At 23.8% G+C, this 19,492-nt stretch overlaps 1 protein-coding gene across 1 annotated transcript; it reads right to left on the bottom strand.

The window, feature by feature from the left end:
- Positions 1-362: 362 nt before the first annotated feature.
- LOC113550532 (protein yellow) lies at positions 363-13,060 on the bottom strand. Its single transcript, XM_026952425.1, has 5 exons — positions 12,906-13,060; positions 12,597-12,803; positions 3,071-3,256; positions 1,733-2,020; positions 363-1,172 (listed from the first exon to the last, which is right to left on the bottom strand). The coding sequence occupies exons 1-5, from the start codon at positions 12,928-12,930 to the stop codon at positions 607-609; spliced, it is 1,272 nt and encodes a 423-aa protein (XP_026808226.1). The 5' UTR covers positions 12,931-13,060; the 3' UTR covers positions 363-606.
- Positions 13,061-19,492: the final 6,432 nt, after the last annotated feature.

Genomic DNA, 19,492 nt, shown 5'->3' with positions numbered 1-19,492 from the left:
TTGTTATTATATTTTTTTTTCTGTGCATTATAGGTAAATTATAAATATAAACTAAAACTATTGTTACTATATAAAAAAATTCAACAACAATTTTATATAAGAGCAGTTTATTTTTATTCACAATAAATATTTGAATTACAAATTGTTTGTTTGTACTTATCTGTTGAATATCTGATATTGAATCATGTACAATATAATTTTATGATGTACAACTTTAAATTTACTTATTAACTAAATAATTTTAAAAGGTAAATTGTGATAACACTACAGCAAGATATTTAGATATTTACAAAATAATATAATTTAAATATTATTAAAAGTTAAAGTATTATTGTTAATAAATGCAAATGTAAATGCATTTAGAATTAAATACGTTTAACGTTTTGCATAATATACGTTTTTGATAATAAATAAAAATAAATACAATAAAATATGCAAAGTTCAATACTTTTTGTTTTCTAAAACTTGAAACGAACAGTTGACTGATAGAAACATTTTCCATTTTCCACAGGTTATCTTCTACCAACTTTTTTTAAAATGAATTTGTTAGTGTTATAATGTATACTATACAATTTATATATTGAAATATTTCAAATTATTTTGTTTTTAATATACTTTAGAGGTGACATAATTTGAATGTTCGTGTGGAATGTAAGGAATATTGTTTGCACAAACTGTACCAGCTAAAGCCGAATCGGCAGTTGCGTAGAAAATACGGAAGTTAATATCGTTGAAATCGAGTTTTGACAATAAATGAATGGGCATTCTATCGGAAATAACCCAAAGGTTGTTTAACGAATCTACTTTGACGTCACTGGGGAAAATCAAAGCTTCGTCGTCCACTTCTATAATTCCCAAATTTTTAGGTTCATAAGGAAGTCTAGAATTCCAACAGCCTACAGCATTCCGATCGATCAAATTGAAGTAAAGAATTCCATCATCATGCATGTAATGTGCAGTAATATGACCACCTTCACCTCTGGATGGTAGTATAACGAAATCGTGATAAATTTCTTCTGATGTAAGTTTGGGATTACGTAAGATTTCTGTAGAAACGGCAAACTCGCGATTGCTGGCTAGTGGGTGGAAGAATAATAATCGGAAACCACTTTCAGTAATCGGTGATAATGTAATACCAAATATTCCTTCCTCTCCCCATTGGAAGTTGATACCTGGAAATTTATAATATGCAAATAAAAACAAATGTATTCAACTATGGAAATAAGTTTTCTAATAATAAGTAAAATATTCTCGAACCTTATGTTTTAATATTTTTATTAAAATAATACGTTTTAGACAATTTTATATGAATTATAAATAATTGAAAAATATTTTTATTTTTTTTTTTTATTTTTTTTTTATTTTTTTACTTATATTGAATATTATGTTTAAGATTAGAAATTCTGATCAAAAACAAGAAAACTGAATTAACAATTAAATATTTTACTTTGAAATTTCCAATATTTTAATAGAAAAAAAAATATGTTTAAGTTCATCGCGAACTGTTATTATATTTTAAATTTTAAACAGAGCGAGGAAGTTATTAATATTATGATGTGTTTCTTTTACAGGTTTTATCTGAAAACACTGTTTGTGACTGTTAATATAAAATAATTCAAATATAAATTCAAATATGAAATTAACCTCGAAAGTTCAAATGTAAGAATATAAATATAATTTATTTAGTGTGTTGCTACAAATTTAAGGTATTACTAAAACATTTCATATTTACCTCCGATGTTATAATCTCCTGCTAATGGATCGGGCATCAAAAAACTGTGCGTATGTCTCCACGATGTGTTTGATTCCCAGCTGTAAGATATTAAACCGTAGCCTAATTCATCAGATGCGTACAAAAACGTGTCTTCACATCCTTTGGATCCAATATCAATGGCAATATTAGCAATAAATGTTCGGTCATTTGTATCTTCTGGTCTTAAATTGTATTTCCTTAAAACCTTGTCAGTGGTTAAATCAAACACATGGATTGCGTATGGGCATACTTGCTTTGTTGTATTACCTATTTAAAATAAATTCAATAAACAGTATTATTATATCTGTACATTATATTTCAAATGTTAATTCTTGACCGTTTATAAAGCATTTGTTATAAATTTATTAAAATTTAAAGCTGTATGATATAACTTGTTTATAGTTATAAACAGAATATTTAAGTATCCAATAAGGTTCATTATACATTGGACCGTTGTGGATTTTATTAATGAAATATAATTCAAGAAAAATACCCGAATACTGCAGACCCTATTGCAAAAACTTATTCGAAAAAGTACTCTCTCGTAGGGGGAAAATATATTCTCTACCGGTTAAGCAATTGTTCAATTCAATTATTTGGTGTAAGACCGTATTTCCTGATTAATTAACAGCCATCAATTTCGTTACTCAACGAGATGAGGGATGATTGTTCATGGGTGGTAACTTGGTTACTACTTTATAGTCCCCCCTACACCGTAGTTTTCTTTCTAATTCTTCCTCACCTATGTACTTAAGAGTAGCGAGTATGAGGGTGAACGGACTAAAAGCAACCAAGTGTGTTGACGCAACCTTAATATCTCGCGTCCTGAAAACCGCTGACTAACAAACAACTATAGTCAATTTAATGTGTAAATGGCTGAGGAAATATTATACATACTATATGTGGTTCAAAAAAACGTGCCGAAAAACAAATAGAATTGTATAAATCAAAAATGTACGAACAATGATTATAATATTATTAACAAACACGGTTAATGCGAAAAAATAGCCAAGAATGGTCTGACATTGAATAAGAAGTACAATAATTGCATTCACATACAGATTCTTTAAAAAATATGTTTATGGAAACTTTGCTAAATATATTGTCACGATGTCTATCTTGCATTTCATTTAATTGTATAGGTCCTATATTGCCATAGGATTTGGGTTAAATAAATGTGGCATAATATAAATACGACGTATATACTGTATTTTAATGTCAATATATTAGAAAAAAAATAATTTTTTTTTTTGATTAATTTATTAATGGAATTCCCACAAGTTTGTCGAATTAAAACATTTTTGAAATTTAACTTACCAATTCCAACAGTTCCAGAATCCAAAACCCAAAGTCTGTTACAGCTGTCCGCTTTTACTCTGTATGTAGTTGTCAAACCATCACAGTTACCCTCTCTGTTGTAAGCCCAATTTGGGTATGGTGTCAATTTTGGTGATTGAGTTGAACTCACGTCCAATGGTATGTAATTTAATGTAGAAGGAACTCCTAAAATAAAAAAAAAAAAATAAAACAACCACAATAAGAAATAATAATAATAACTAGTTTGATTAAAATAATAAATCATGATGAAATAAATAATAATTAGTATTTTTCGAAAATATATTCACATTAATAAATGATCGTGATCAATTGGCGATTTCTTTCTCAAAAATTATCTTACGACTTAAATAATTATTTGAAAAACTCAATACATTTAACCTAATCTCATATCACAGTTGTATGATTATAATATTAGATATACCATAAATAAATATGCAAAGTGCTTGATTAATATTCATTAAAAATGATTATTCTATTATAAATATATTATTCAACTAAGTAACGAAAACCCGATTAACGTTGAAGGAATTATTTAATCATAATAATTATATTGTTGAAATATTATTAATATATGCAACTATATATTATTATATTATTATGATTTATGTTGATATTTGAGTAATTTTATTATAGAAACGTGGGTTTCTGGAATTTTATTCGCCTTAAAATAAGTAATACAAAGTCTAAAATGGAATATTGATAATAAAATTAATTTTCTCTTTTATTTTTAACAGCATAACATTTTAATTTTTAAATAGAAATTCGTGTTTTTAATTAATTTTTTTTTTTTTTGGAAGATACTAAGGTGTAATATTTAAATAATATTTAATAGAGATTTCAATAAATAGCACAATTATAATATACCAGAATAGAATAACAGTTGTTTTATCTTTTTGAAAATTGTTTTTCTTAATAATCGGTTATGATTAATTAAATATTTGTTAATAGTATTAAATCCACCGAAGAAATATTTGAAAAATTATCGACTTAATTTTATTATTTTTTTTATTTATATTTTTAAAATGCATGAAATATGTATGTCGTAATCTTCTCTAAATTTAAAATATTGTAGTCAACTAAATTAAACTCCTCAGATCATCAGAATAATATAAATTAGTTATTGCCAATGTTTGTTTGGTTTGTGGTAGGTATAAAAATCAGCCACGATAGTCACGAAGATTTTGATCTATTGTTCGGTCACTGGACAAATTAGGAAACATCGAAAATGGACCCACTAAATCGACCAATTAGTGCGGGTCGCGTGTAAATACTGTAAACCTATTCAAGCTATGCTATTTTTAGAACCAACTCCCATTCGTACGGTGAACAAACACATTTTACTGTGACCAGGAAACGGATGTACGTGTTTTTCCATGCATCGAATTGTTTGTGTTTTTCGGAAAGGTTAAAATGTTTTTAAACTATTTTAAAAGTTTCATTGATCCAAACCTTGTTTTCAATTCACCACGAAGTGACAACGAACAAAATAGAATTGTTTATCGAGGAAACAATTAGATGTTAAACTAAACGGGTTTTACTGTAATATGTCGATACTAAAGTGAACAATACTGCAACCTTTTAGTAATTTATTTAATATTTTGTTATTCTCTAAGTGCTTTTCATACACGGTTAGCTCATCATCTATACATATTATATTCATAGAATATGGGTACCTTGTTTGATCTGTAAATAATAAATAACTGTTCAATTTTTTTAATAACCAATTATTAAGATAAAATGTGGATGATGAACACGGGAAATATTTCTAAAAATTAACATATTATATCATTGTTTAGAGACCAAGTTTGCTGTTTAATCGGTTTCCCCTTTTAAATCGTTTTGCCGAATAACAATTACCAGTGCACTTTGAGAAAATAGTTTTTCTGATAGTTATATAATATACATGTTCAAATAATAATATAAACAAAAATATTAGGCAGACATTTAATACATTTTGATTTTAAATTTTAAATTAAATCAAAATTATATACATCGTTTAAAATAATAAATATAATGTTATGTTGTGTTGTAATAATAGAAAAAATTTTTTGAAACTGGAATTGTTTTTTTTTTATGAAATTGAGAATTATTAATAAGAATAATCATTGATGAAAAAACAGCTACCGATAAACTTACAATGAAGCACAATTAATTTAATTATTAACTTATTACTTATTTATATATTATTTACATTCTTTGAACTTATACCCATGGGAAAATATTGTTATATTTTAATAAACACATAGATATGTATTTATTATGATTGGAAATTGCTGAAATTGTCATATTATATAAATATTATATATTTATTTATATCTTACAATAATATAAATCATTTAAATATGCATCAGAATTGTGTATTCAAATCATGTGCTTTAGTAGATTTTGGGTATGCTGTGACTTTGTGAATCACGTTTGTTGACTATAAAAGGGGAAAACTCATGCATACCGTATTGTCATTTCAGAATAATCTACGTGTACTGAAAATATGTTACTTCTTTTTTACTATTTTGGGTACCAAGATATAAAACATTTTTCTAAAATCAATTTTTATATTCATAAAAAGATTAAAATAAATATCAACATAATCTTAAAATAATTTATAATTCTTACACTTGTTATTTATATTTTTAATGAAAAGTGTAGGTACTATGATTTCGACTTAGTTAATCATTTTCAAATTATTTAAAATATCCATTTGTTAATACAGTATGTATTATAATTTATATTATAAAATTGAAAATTATGGATTATTTTTTATTATTAATTAAATCTTATCATATTTACAATTGAATTAAATAATAAAATAAAAATAAAAATACTATACATGATTACAAATGTATGTTCTGTTATAATAATTCAAAAAAAAAAAATTTTATCTTGCTATAAACTATTAATGGAATATTAAACTTTGCGTATAAATAGTTGAACAGTGAAATGATTTTTGTTAGTTAAATAATGAATATAGGTAGGTACTAGATATATAAATGGAATATAGATACGTAATATACTGCTGTACAAGTAAACAAAAAAGTGTCAAATTGTTTCCACTGTCTTATAAGTTTTAAGTAATAAAAATGGAAAAATAAAATAATGCATACATTATAAAGTCAATGAGGAGAAAAAGTGAGAGTTCACTGAAGATACCTAAGTTTAAGCGGATAAGAATATTGTTTGCAAAAAGCAAGTTTTTCAATTGCTAGAGGGGTATTGGTTTAGCGTAAAAAGCATGGGATGCAAAAATAATTATCTCGGTAGTAAAAACTTGAACGGCAAACAATGACAGCTCATAATTTTTAGCGCCTCTGCCAAAAGTTTTGGTGTTTCTGAATGGAAGAAAGCCGAGAAATGACACTGCTTTGTTGCGTTAATTATACAGTCTTAACAACAATAAAACAAAATGTCTCTACCAATAATTTGTTTTGGAAATTACATACAAATTAATTAAATATCAATTTGTTCCAATTGTAATTTTGTTAATAAATGTAACTTATAAAATAATATGTCACTACAAAAAAAATCAACTAAATATAAATAAATATATTATACTTTTTAAATATTTACGATAAAATTATAAAAACGCACAATAAATGTTACTTAGTCAGAAATGATGTATAATAAAAAGAATTAAAATATATTTTGAAGTTTAAACTCGATATAATATAAGTTATATGATAATAGCATAGTACTTAACTTAATTTATACATTTTATAGTAACTAATGTTAAGAATTTGAACAGAGTCAAACATATATTTTTTGATTATAAAAGTTCATCAAAAACATGAATTATCATCATTAAATATGTGATCATATGCAAACATTTTTTCGGGGAAAAGTAATATATTTATAGATTTAAAAAATTATACCAACCAAATATTTTGTACATATTATCGTTAATGATTTTTCATAAGTAATTTATTTTAATAAACAAATTGTATATTATTTTTCTGTCTACGCAACGAACAGTTATCAGCGCTTTTAGCTTGGACAACGTTTTCACTCGTTTCTTATTTTACTTTTTAGATTATTGTTTCTTCGTAAACGCCAAAAACATCGTGCCCACCTCTTCTATAGTTTTGACACTGTTACCGAATTTTGATATTTTGTAATTGGAATTCTTTTAAAAACTATGAACTGTTTCTCGTTAATAACACAATGTCAGATTTTTAGAAATTTCAGCATTTTTGATTATATTACATAACGAAAGTTGTACTTGAATACTTAAATACTTATAACAATAATTATGCCCTTGGGAGTAAGGTTATTATTTATTTAATAACCATGTTATGAACAAGAGAATTTCAAGGAAAAATATGTTTTCAACATTTTATTACAAATTAATCTACTAGGGTCTTATATTTTTTTATCAATAATTGTCTGATAATATTTGTACAAAAAAACGATATTGATTCACACAGTTATAACAATATGAAATTATTAGAGCTGCATTAATATATGATATATTCATAGCTATAATAACAACAATAAGAGTAATAATGTGAATTAAAATTAATGTATATTTGTTATAAATATTATGATACAAATTAAATTAATTTTATATTTATTTAGATACATTAATGGACGTGTATAATTATAATATAATACAAAGTCAAAATATTTAAATTTTTAAGTCAATATTCTTGGAAAAATATGTGTTAAGAACTTGAAATGTTTTTTTTAACATGAGTTTTTAAAATTTTCACTAAGAATATAAAAAAGAAAAGTACTGAACGTATATACAAATAATATTATATGTCTATATTATGTACAAACAATGACAAATTTATAATATGGATACATCATGAAGAGATCACACAAATCGCATGGTTATTTATAATGGAACATTTATTGGTTAGTGACGGTTAAATGAAACTTTTTATAAAGTGAAATAATCGTTTTAACTTTTTTTTTTGCTTTAGACTACGAATCATCTAAATTCAACTGCATTAAAAGTTATAATATATTTATCAGAGCAATCAACTTGCATGTACCTAAATCGTAAATCGAATATAGACTTTTTTTACAGATAAATTTTTTTTCCCGTAAGTGTCTATGAAGCATTCAACATCTAAGTACAAAGAATGCTCAAAAATAAAATAAAAAATTACGATAAAAATAATTTTAATGAACGAATACATGAATAATATTAAATGAGTATTGAGAATTCTGTCGATATAAAGTAATAAATTTAAGTTAGATTAATAACAAATTAAAAAAAAAAAAAACAAATTAGAACATTTTTATTGATTATCAATATTATCTTCAAATCATGATAACCAAAATATTTTAAATTTCTATTTTTTTTTTGTTTTTAGTAAAATTAATATAAATCATATATGCATAAAATATCACAGAAATATCATTTCTTCTGTACGATATATTTAAATAAAAAGTAAAATAAAATAATAACTATCGGAGTATTTCCTTATACGGATACTGTTAGCTTATTTAAAAATTATTTTCTGTAATTTTATAATACATTTTAGATAGTTACTGAATAATACATTTTTTTGACGAAATGCATCTTCATTAGTACCTATTTAGATGGTACATAATTTGTACAAAATTGTTTACATAATGATCAAACTTGCAATAATATGTAATTTTACACTAAGTTACCCGAAAACGATTTCTGACCCAGACATCACGACATACTAACCATTTGTGGTCGAAGGTCAATTAAAGCTACTCGGCCTGAAGCAATGACTACATTATACTTCCAGACACTCAAATTACATACGATTTATGTACTATGACATTTTGGTCTCTATTAGTATAAATTTTATAACAACAAAAATCGAACCCTTTCATTTGTTAGGTACGTGATGTTTTTTAATAATACTTGTATTTTTATCCATAGTAATTTTCATCATAATATCAAAAGTTAAGTCAAGGTTGTAAGATTACAATTTAAGAAAATAATTGATCTAAGGGCATTGGATTCTTGTATTTTCTCCCTTCATATAATTATACTGGTATAAAATTAGTTTTTTTTTTGTCGTCTGGTTGTAGTTTGTGCAATTGTACCTATTTTTCCATGGGTATACTTGACCCGTGTATATAACTATTTTGTTTATTTTTACAATGATTATATTATGTGCAAACAGTACAGTTAAATTGACTATAAGTCTATAAATGTAGAATTTTTGGAATTTAATACAATATTAAAATAGTAATTTATAATTTTGTAATATAAATATATCGTGTAAGATTCTTTAATCAAAAAAGGTAATTGAGTTTTCGTAAAAATAGATTTTAAATTGTACATACTGTTCTATGACTCAATATATGTATTTTTACTATTGATATTAAACTATATTTTTATTATGCAGGGTTAATAACTAAGTATTATAATATAATATATATATATATTGCAGGTAATTAAGTATTTAGCATACATTTAGTAAATTATAAAGTTGTATTTATTTAATTTATTTTTAAAGGTGTGTTTTTAAATGATGTCGATCGTATCGTATATATCAGTTATCAGTAGTCAAAAAATTCAACTAGAATAAAAAAAAAAAATCATTGTTCTATCATACAATTTAGACATATAAATAATATAGCCAATGAAATAAAAATAATAATACTTAATTAGAAAATTAGTGCTATCTCAAGTTTATTATTATAGTTTGATTTTCATACATCGCAACTACACATGAAATATTATATTATCGTAGTATAAAAATAAGTCTTATTCGTATAATATTTTAGAAAATCCATAGAAGTATACAATTTTGTTTTAGCTTTTGAATAAATAATAAATAATTAATATCTTTTTTGAAATTATAATACTGTGACAATAATTACAAAACTTAATCAACATAATATAATGCTTTATCTTGTTTATTATAGAATATTAAAATTTACAAATGAAATAATTGTGTCACGATATATTATATTTTTTTTTGTACAGTAAATTGTTATATAATTCAAAACATATGAAAACTAAAAAGTTTGTAAAATAATGGATAACTCGATTTAAAACCCATAGGATATCCCACGATTGATTGTACCATTAACACGTCTTGAAAAATCGGCAACGATGCTATAATAGGAGCTCATATATTATAATGTTTTTATTTTTTTTCTCGTTTTCCTGAATGATTTCTAATGGTTTTTATGTGTAACTTAATTTTTTATTTATCCATTGAATACATTTGTCAACATTGTAAGAGAACCATAAAAAAAATTATTATTATTATTATTATATAGTGAATTCTACTTTTGCACAGTATAATGTATTGTTTAATAATTTTATATAAATTAACATAAGCAATGAAGAAATTCAGGCAATTTATTAACTTAGTATAGTAAATTATTTCCGAACATATTTTCAATTTAACATTAATATTGGCAAGTATTGTAATGACACGAATTATGAAAAACAAGCGCACAAATTGGCAACTCATTTATTTAAAAAATAGTTGTTCCTATTGATTTTATAAAAATAAAACATTATTAGACAAAAGTATTAATGATAACAAAAAAAATAATACTTTCCATATTTTTTTTTATTATAAGACGATTGTGTACTTTAAAATTAAACTGTTTATAGTACAAATAATGAATTATTTAATAACATGATTAATTAAATGTTTTTTCTGTTGAATATTTTTCACTATAATTTATAATAGTTTTAGAAAAACTATATAATTCAGTAAGCGATTGTCAGTTTTGTCAAAACTATAGTAAAAATGCTCTGAATATCTACACCAAGTTATAATTTTAATATAGACATTTTTGAATAGTTTCTAAGTATAGATTAAATTTAATGACAAACACGTGCCGCCATTTCTTTAAAAAATATATATTTATATATATCAAACTTATTTGACTGATTTGAAATATAAAAATAATGATTTACACATTTGTATAGTAATATTATGTACCTATTTTATCACATTATGCATTTCGTTTCAAACCATTGACATTTTATTGTGAAGAGTAGTGCAAGAATAGTGGTAGTGATGTGCAAGAACAAAATTTTTAAACGCTCTTTTTATTCCAATAGCTCCAGAGAGACCTGTAGTACGGTTTTTAAGGATAAGGTAGGGTAAAAGGACATTTCCTCTAGCGTATACATTTATATTTTACTCTTGGGAAATTCACACAGGCGGTAATAAAATAACAATAGTCGAAGCATACACACACCGATCAACTCTTTTTGCCTTTACGCAAAACGATTGCTTAGAATTACATTTTTCGCCGTTTTTGAACTATAAAAAAGACGTGTTTTAAAACCAACTCTTGGACTTTACAGATTTTAGAATGTTGTTTAATATTTAAAAAGTATCTATTAATTGTAATATCGAGAAAAAAAATTAAATAACAATATTAATCACAAATTTTAGTATATAGAACAGTTCAAAATGTATTCAAAATTTAGATAACTATAGTAGAAATATAAAATAACATAATAATATATTTGTAATTTACATACCTCCTTGGTTTATTTTGTATCTCAATCAAAAAGTAATGAGTCAATTATTCCTTTTTTTTTTTAAATTTTATTTTGATTATAATGTTAAAATTATTTTATTGAATTAGAAATAGCTTTTAAATTTTACGGTATAAAAAGTAGTATTTTCTTAAAATTAATAGTGCAAATAATTTTTTTTTTTAAATTTAAATATACGAGTATATAAAGTTTAAAACTAAATTTACAATCAGTGACTTATATGATATTAAAAAAAAAACACGAATGAAAAAAAAAATAAGTCATCCAACCACAAACATTTTTGAGTTACCTCAATTTCTAATTTAGATTATTTATAAATAAATGTTAATTGTTTTATAAAAAATGGCATCGTTTATGTTTTAATAATTAAATAATTCTAATTATACAATATAGATACATGAAAGGTATTGAAAACATGATTGATTATTTATCATCAACTCCTCTTGTGTATTATAGTTGAATAATAATTTGTCGGTATTTAGACATAACGACGTTATTTATTTTAATATTCTTAAAAGAAAAAATTTCAATATTTTAATATAATTTAAATATTATACGAAGAATTATTTACTAATCTGTGTTCTTCTTATTTTTTTTTTTTTTTAATTGTCAGGAAATAAATGTCATGTAACTTGATAAATTAATTGTAATTTTAAGTAGTAGTATTTGTTAAGTAGTTTTTGTTTTTGAAATATCTGACAAATATATATATTTATTAAATAAAGCCCGTGATACATTTTATTTAAATACCTACTAAAGTATAACAACTAATATAATAATACGTGAAAAAGAAACTATACTTTAAAATTAGATATATAACTTCATTATCAACTACCAAGTAAGTTAAAACGCAAAAAAAAACTTTAAACTTAATTACATTTTGGAGAACTCCTAGTACTCCTACAATTCAAATGACATCTATTATATACGAATACGACAAATCGATGCTATCAACAGCAGTATACGTGTATATGTAGCTAATTTGCTTAAATTGTATTATAAATTTTACTGTTTTAAATTAAAATAAACATTTGAAAATATTACCGTTACTCCATCTTGGAACAGTGACGAACAGTTTATTTCTCCATACTTCGATTCCCACCGGTAAATTGTTTTCCGGCACGAATTCTCCTCGTTCTAATGCGTAACTTTTGTGTTCATCACTAGAAAATGTGTAATCTAACGATGACCATTTATATAACTCCGTTAGTTTTTGTAAAGCCGTGGCTGAGGCTAACAAACACGAAACCACTGAAAATTATAAAAAAAGAACATTTAATGAGTATACGCACAAGTGCATAAATTATTTCAATGAATTTAGATGTACGATTAAGTCGTTCGTGATTTACTCACAAACTATAACGGTGTGGAGCGACATGGCTATTCCTTGTTAACGATATCGATGGCGAATAATCGAATGACCAACTCTGTGTCGTTGGCCGTTAATTTATAAGGCTATTATAGTTACTGAAATTTTCAGAGAAAGTGAGAACCTGGTCGGTGGTCATACGTAATAATGATCATAACTAATAAAACGTCAATGTCATTAAATACCACAGAAATGCCGACCTATTTATATATAATCACACATTTTATTCTTTTTTCCATTTGTATATTATTATTATTATTATTAGTAGTAGTAGTAGTACAATGATATAAGTACTTACATTAATTAATGTGCTTTATATTATTATGTTAATTATTTTCAAAAATGACTTCAACCAATACTTGTACAAAATAATGTAGAATAAATATTTTAGATCGATCTTTGATGAAAGCCTTTAGCACTCCCAAGTTAAAATTTAGCACTCCTTGTTTTTTTTTACCTAACATTTATTATTTAAATGAAAGACCATCAAATAAGTTAAACTGTCAACATTTTTAGCACCCCATGTTTTAGAGGTCTAGTTGCGCCTATGACTGTAATATACCAATGGCTTGGAAGTTAAGAATAAGTACATACGATAATTTAAGTAATAAACATTATGTTATATTATCTTATCCTTGATGAAAGCCTGACTGTAATATGCTAATGACTTGGAAGTTAAGAATAAGTACATACGATAATTTAAATAATAAACATTATTTTATCTTTATCACTATCTAACAAACATAATATTAAAAATATGTTTAAAAGTAAGACTTATATGTATATTACGATAGTATTAAAAATACAATATTTGTCTATAAGAATAGATAAATAAAATGGTCAATGTAGTCAGCATGGTAAGTAGGAAGTAGGTAAGCGTATTATATTAATTCAATATAAAAAAAAATAAATGAGCAAAATATATTGTTAAAAACTAAAAACCTTGTAATATCGTTCAATACAAGAGTTGTATAATTTAATTTGATTATAATTGATTTATTTATTCACCTATCCATTAAAATATTTTTATTTTTTAAACTGCTTAATGTATTTGGAAATCATATTAAAATGTATTCATGCGTACGATTTCATATTGTTAAAACAGTAATATAATGTAAGAATTTCAAATAATACGCGATACAAATATTTATTACTAGATTTGCATTTTATGAAGTGTACCTATACATAATACATTTTAGTACTGTAATCACTAAGATCATCAGAATGGAAGTTTTAAAGAAGATATCGAATTTTTTTTTTCTAAATCTCATTAGCAACAAAAATTGAAAGTGACAACGTCAAAAGAGTTTATTAGACATATTTTTAACAAACACCTGTCTCGTTAAGTATTCGAGTGCATTTAAGTATTTTAAATACTTTATATAAGTAAAGAAACTTTTATTACATTTTTATTGAAAAATTCAAAATAACTAAGAACAAATCTAGTTATTCATCATCAGTCTACCTACAAATGTATTATTACTATCATAACTAATACATTTTCATTTGATTGAATTTTCTACTTACTGTCTTCCAAAAACTTATTAAAATTTTTAAAAGACTTTTAAGCATTTAATTTTTATTAATATTTGAAAAAAAAAATGTATGAAGTATAAAAAGTGTTGTTACGACAAAGATTATTGTTCATAATATTTGTTTATATTATGTATTACATCATAAAATCCATAAAAACGTACTCAACATTAACAATTCAAATTTTATTTTATTTTTTTTAGTTTATAAAAAGCTATATTTACAATCTATACAGAAAAGCACAATAAGTAAATTGGATAATATAAATAGCTTGATTGTCTTGAGGGGGAAAACCGTCCATCAATAGTACCTCCTGATTAATTTAGTAGGTTTATAAAGAGAAACCGTTTTTTATTTTGTTAGGCAAGGGCGTCTCTTGGCCAAATTGTATTAAACATTTTTTTATTTGTATCACAAGAATTTGATATACTTTGAAAAATATTTAAATACTTTTTAGTTTGATTATTTCATACGTATTTCAAATATTTTTTTCTGGAAGAATCCTAATACAATATTAATGTACCAAAATCTTAAAAGTATACTATAGTATGCATAATGATATGCATAATTAATAAATTCAATTGTACGATAAAATCATGATAAATAATAATAAAAAAAAAATACTCAAAATCAAACTGTGCTGCATTATAAGTTTCAAGCATAACTTTTCATTGAGTTTTTCACTTTAATTAGGGTACACAATTTAAATTCAATAATAGCACATTTTTATACGAAAAAAAATTCATTGCGTATAACTTATAAATTAACACCGATATACCTAACGTAAAATTGTGTGAAAAGGTTTGTGATTTAAATTGTTAGTGTATTATATTTTGAAAATTTTAACCTGCACTCGTATAATATATACTAATAATAAGTTACGGAAAGTTACCAAATTTTTTTTTTTTTTTTTTGATCTACATGATAAATAATTAAAACCGTTATAATACTTTTTAATATTCAATTTGAAATTGTATTTTTTTTATGATTTTTATGAAAAAAATATAACTAGATTATCGATGTTTTTTAAATTTTGTAAGAAAAATGTATGCAAAATCATGTATCATATTTTCAAGATTTTTTACAGGGATAAAAATTTTTTCAAATTAAAATGAAAAATATATATTAAAATGAATAATTGCATTAACTAAAAAAAACATGTTTTAAATTAATTATGATTAACGGCAAATCAATCAATGTAAAAAAATATTATCTGCTAATTTTATATTTCATCTACATATTAACTATTGTATTATTATTTTTTTTTTTAGATGAAAATACAATTTAAATTTATTTATCAAAATATAATATAATTACCTATTTTAATTTTTAATTATAAATATTAACTTGAAAGCTAAATAATTCACAAGTGGTGAAATAATATCATGGCCGAATAACAGAAAGGTATTTTGCAGACATGTAATATTAAAAGTAATGCAGGTCAAATAAGTACGTAGGCATCATAAAAACCTCGCGACTAAGTATAATTGTATTTCATTGCCAAATATGTTAATATTAGTAGTAGACTTGCATATTATTGTGTAATAAAAATAAATACATGGAAATTAAATGTAGTGTTCTTGGTAATAAAATGTAGCTTTACATAGCTTAATATTGAGATTTAATTTTCAATAATCTAAAATATTTATTTTTAATTATAAAATATAATATTATATTAACACGCAGTTCTATAATACATACATTAAGTTCATTGCATTCTTTATCATCGAAGATAAATGTGAAAAACAATTTAAGACACAAGAAAACTAAATACAGCAAGATAAATTTATATGTTAATATCACTGTCTAGATAATTAAATTAAACACATAAAACCTTTTCAGTTTATTGTCGGATAAACTATAATATTATAGTATTTACGATTACGATTATAATATTATCTGTTGATATCTATCTGTCATAAGTAATTGCAATTAGTGAATACAATTTATGATATCATATAGAAATGGGAATTTCGTACTACTACGAGTATTGGTTTATTTATATTTGGGCTACAGTTTGGGCAGTGTAAAATTTTAGGTTTTATGTAGTGATGTATTTTTTAAGTGAATATAAATCCATAGAAAATAGACGATTTAGAAACGTGCTCCTTAATTACAAAGTACTAATATACTAAATTGTACAAATTTAATATTTGAAAATTTACTGTTTTATGAATTTTGGTATAAACTAATTACCATTAGAATTACAGAAAAGATAAAACTAACGGTACTTTCTGTTGTTAATATCTGCCAAACGATATTTATTAGAATTTTTTAAACATAATACCATGCTTAATACACGATGAGTCACGAAGATAGTTTGCTAACTCCATTCCAAACCAAATAAAAAATAAATGAAATTTAGCACAACATTAAAGAAATAATTTCCACGCAGAGCTCTGAAAAATATTAGTATATAATATATATATAACTTTATTTTCTTTTATTAAAAAAAAAAAAATGTATAATTGTAGGAAATGGCCTTATGAAAATAAGAACTTATACATAATATAGTAATGCATTATAGAAAATTATTTCAATTTGTGTAAATGTAGGTATGTTTAATAATACGAATATATGTACAAATGCACAAATATATTATTTATATAATTGATACAATTATTTATTGTATTTATATGTATATATAGAAATACATGATTAATCATTTAGTTATTTACAGGTCCATAGAACACACTGAATGTAGATATTGAAATGTATTATTATTTATTATAGACAATATTAATAAATGCAAATCAGTTTCACTAACACTGAGCATCAGAAAAGACTTCAGATAAAGCGTCTCCCTATATATCTTTTTATATTATTTTATTTTCAATCTGCATTATTTTCTTGTTAAATTATTCAATTATTATGTTTACATTATTTTGAATAAGTATCAAAATTAAGCATAAAAAAAATAGTATCATTTTCAAATTGAATACTATAATAATTGTAATATGAATTTCTGTTGTTTTATAATGTTTGCATATTTTAAATAAAATACTGGGATGTTATAAGTAATAATATTATATATATTATATTATTATATTATATTATATTATATTATAAGTCATAAGGTAATACTGTAAAAACACTCATTAGTCATTATAATATTAAAGCCTATGAAAATACTAAGAAATGACATCCTTATACATTATTTTAGTTATATAACATAGTATTAATTATTTATTATATAATATAGGTAACAAAAATTTATATATTATAGTAACTATTGTTAACGCTATTGCCGAGAAGAACATTCAATGTTTCTAATTATAAATAAAAACTATTTGGTTTATTTTTTTATTAAACGTTGGATCTTATAATGAATAAAAACGTCGAGCGACAATCCATTATACTAATATCTAATTATTGATATTTAGCTTCAGAAATGATTAATATAGGTATGTAAAACTTTTACATTTAAATTTTCTTGGTTAAAAATAAAATATTATACAAAAATAATAATATAAAACAATGGCAGTCATAGGTATAAATTATCAACACAAATAAAAACAAGAAAAATTAAGCTGGGATTTTATACGAGAAAAATTATTCAAATTAGATTAAATTGCTATTGAGTTATATTATTTTAAGTCACTCTGGTTAATACAAATGGAAAAAGTAAAAAAATAAAAAAAAATTGAATAGAGAGTACACTAAAAGGATCGACATAGTATAGTTGGAGCTTTATTCTAACCTCAGTTGCCTTATGACAAATGGAAAAAGGGGATTAATAAATATTTATGACATTCCTCTTGGGAAAAAATGAACAGGTGAGTTACGATAGGACGAATAATATTTCTTATTATCGGTTTATATTCATAATTAATAATAATACGGTTAGTCATACCAGATAACTCTATTAAAATATTGTATTCTATTAGAGTACCATTAAGCAACATAATTTGGAATACTCTCGGGCTTATCAATGAATGATTAAGGTTTTTCAGAACCTTTTTTTTTTTTTAAAAAAAAAAACTTGGAAAGTTATTCAAATTTGTTTTATTTGTGTCGTGAAATTTTCTTCAATTACTTGTATTGAAAATTGTTAGTAATTCAGTCTTAAAACGTTGTACTTATCAAAATATCATATATTTAAGAAAAAAAGGATATATATATATAGAAAACATAAAATTCAAACTTCGGAGAATATTGACAATAGCAGAATAAATATTGACAATGGCATATTAAAATATTACCTTCACTTATTGTAACTTATATACAAATCATTATTAATAATAGTTATATGACTAATATTTACTCATAATATTAGTATATAGTTATGAATCAGCGGAATTTTTTAAATTGAATACATTTTGATCTAGTCTGTTAGTCTGGTATGATATATTTTTAAATGCTGAACGGAACATTTTACAATGATGTGTGTTCGTTTAACTTTTTATGAACGAAGACATGGAGATCAAAGCATTTTTTCCGCTTCTTCTTTTTGGAAAAATAAAAAAAAATGTTCCAAACATTCATTTTAGGACCGATTGTGGTAACAAATTAGATCTAGTCGGTACTTTGGGGAGTCGAAAGTAAATAATTTACATTACCTAGTTTTCAAGATAATCGAAATAAACAAAAAAAAAAAAAAAAAAAGGCGAGCAAGTAAATACCACTTTGCTTTACATCCACTGTTATGGGTGTGTTAAATTTGAATTCAATAATAAATCATTGTAAACGATAAACGTTTCTGAGTGGAGACGGTCTGTCAGTCTATATCACTAAGTATATTTCGTGGTATGTTTTTTAATATTGCTATTTAAAGAAATTTATTTTACTATTGGTATTATAGTTAAGGTCAGATCCTTGTCAAGCACTACTTATATGATAAAATGAGATATTTGATCAGTTGTTTTTGACAGCCCTATAAATATATTTGTATATAATATTTTTTTTAAAAAGACGTTTGGTGGTTTTGCAGTGTAGTACCCCCAGATATATTTTCTTTTGTTTATGATATAAATAATTTATTCAATACTACTTATAACATGATATTATTTATATTATAATAATTTCTAGCAATAACATT

The sequence above is a fragment of the Rhopalosiphum maidis genome, chromosome 1, assembly GCF_003676215.2.
Source record: "Rhopalosiphum maidis isolate BTI-1 chromosome 1, ASM367621v3, whole genome shotgun sequence".
Classification (NCBI taxonomy): Eukaryota; Metazoa; Arthropoda; class Insecta; order Hemiptera; family Aphididae; genus Rhopalosiphum; species Rhopalosiphum maidis.
Note: the sequence above shows the minus strand (reverse complement) of the source record. Positions and strands in the feature narration are given on the sequence as shown.

Coding starts and splice junctions, on each gene's coding strand:
- LOC113550532 (XM_026952425.1), bottom strand. CDS start 12,930: ATGTCGCTCCACACCGTTATAGTTT. Junction 3,257..12,596: donor TGTTCCAAGATGGAGTAACG/GTAATATTTTCA, acceptor TTTTTATTTTAG/GAGTTCCTTCTACATTAAAT. Junction 1,173..1,732: donor AGGAGATTATAACATCGGAG/GTAAATATGAAA, acceptor ATAAATTTCCAG/GTATCAACTTCCAATGGGGA.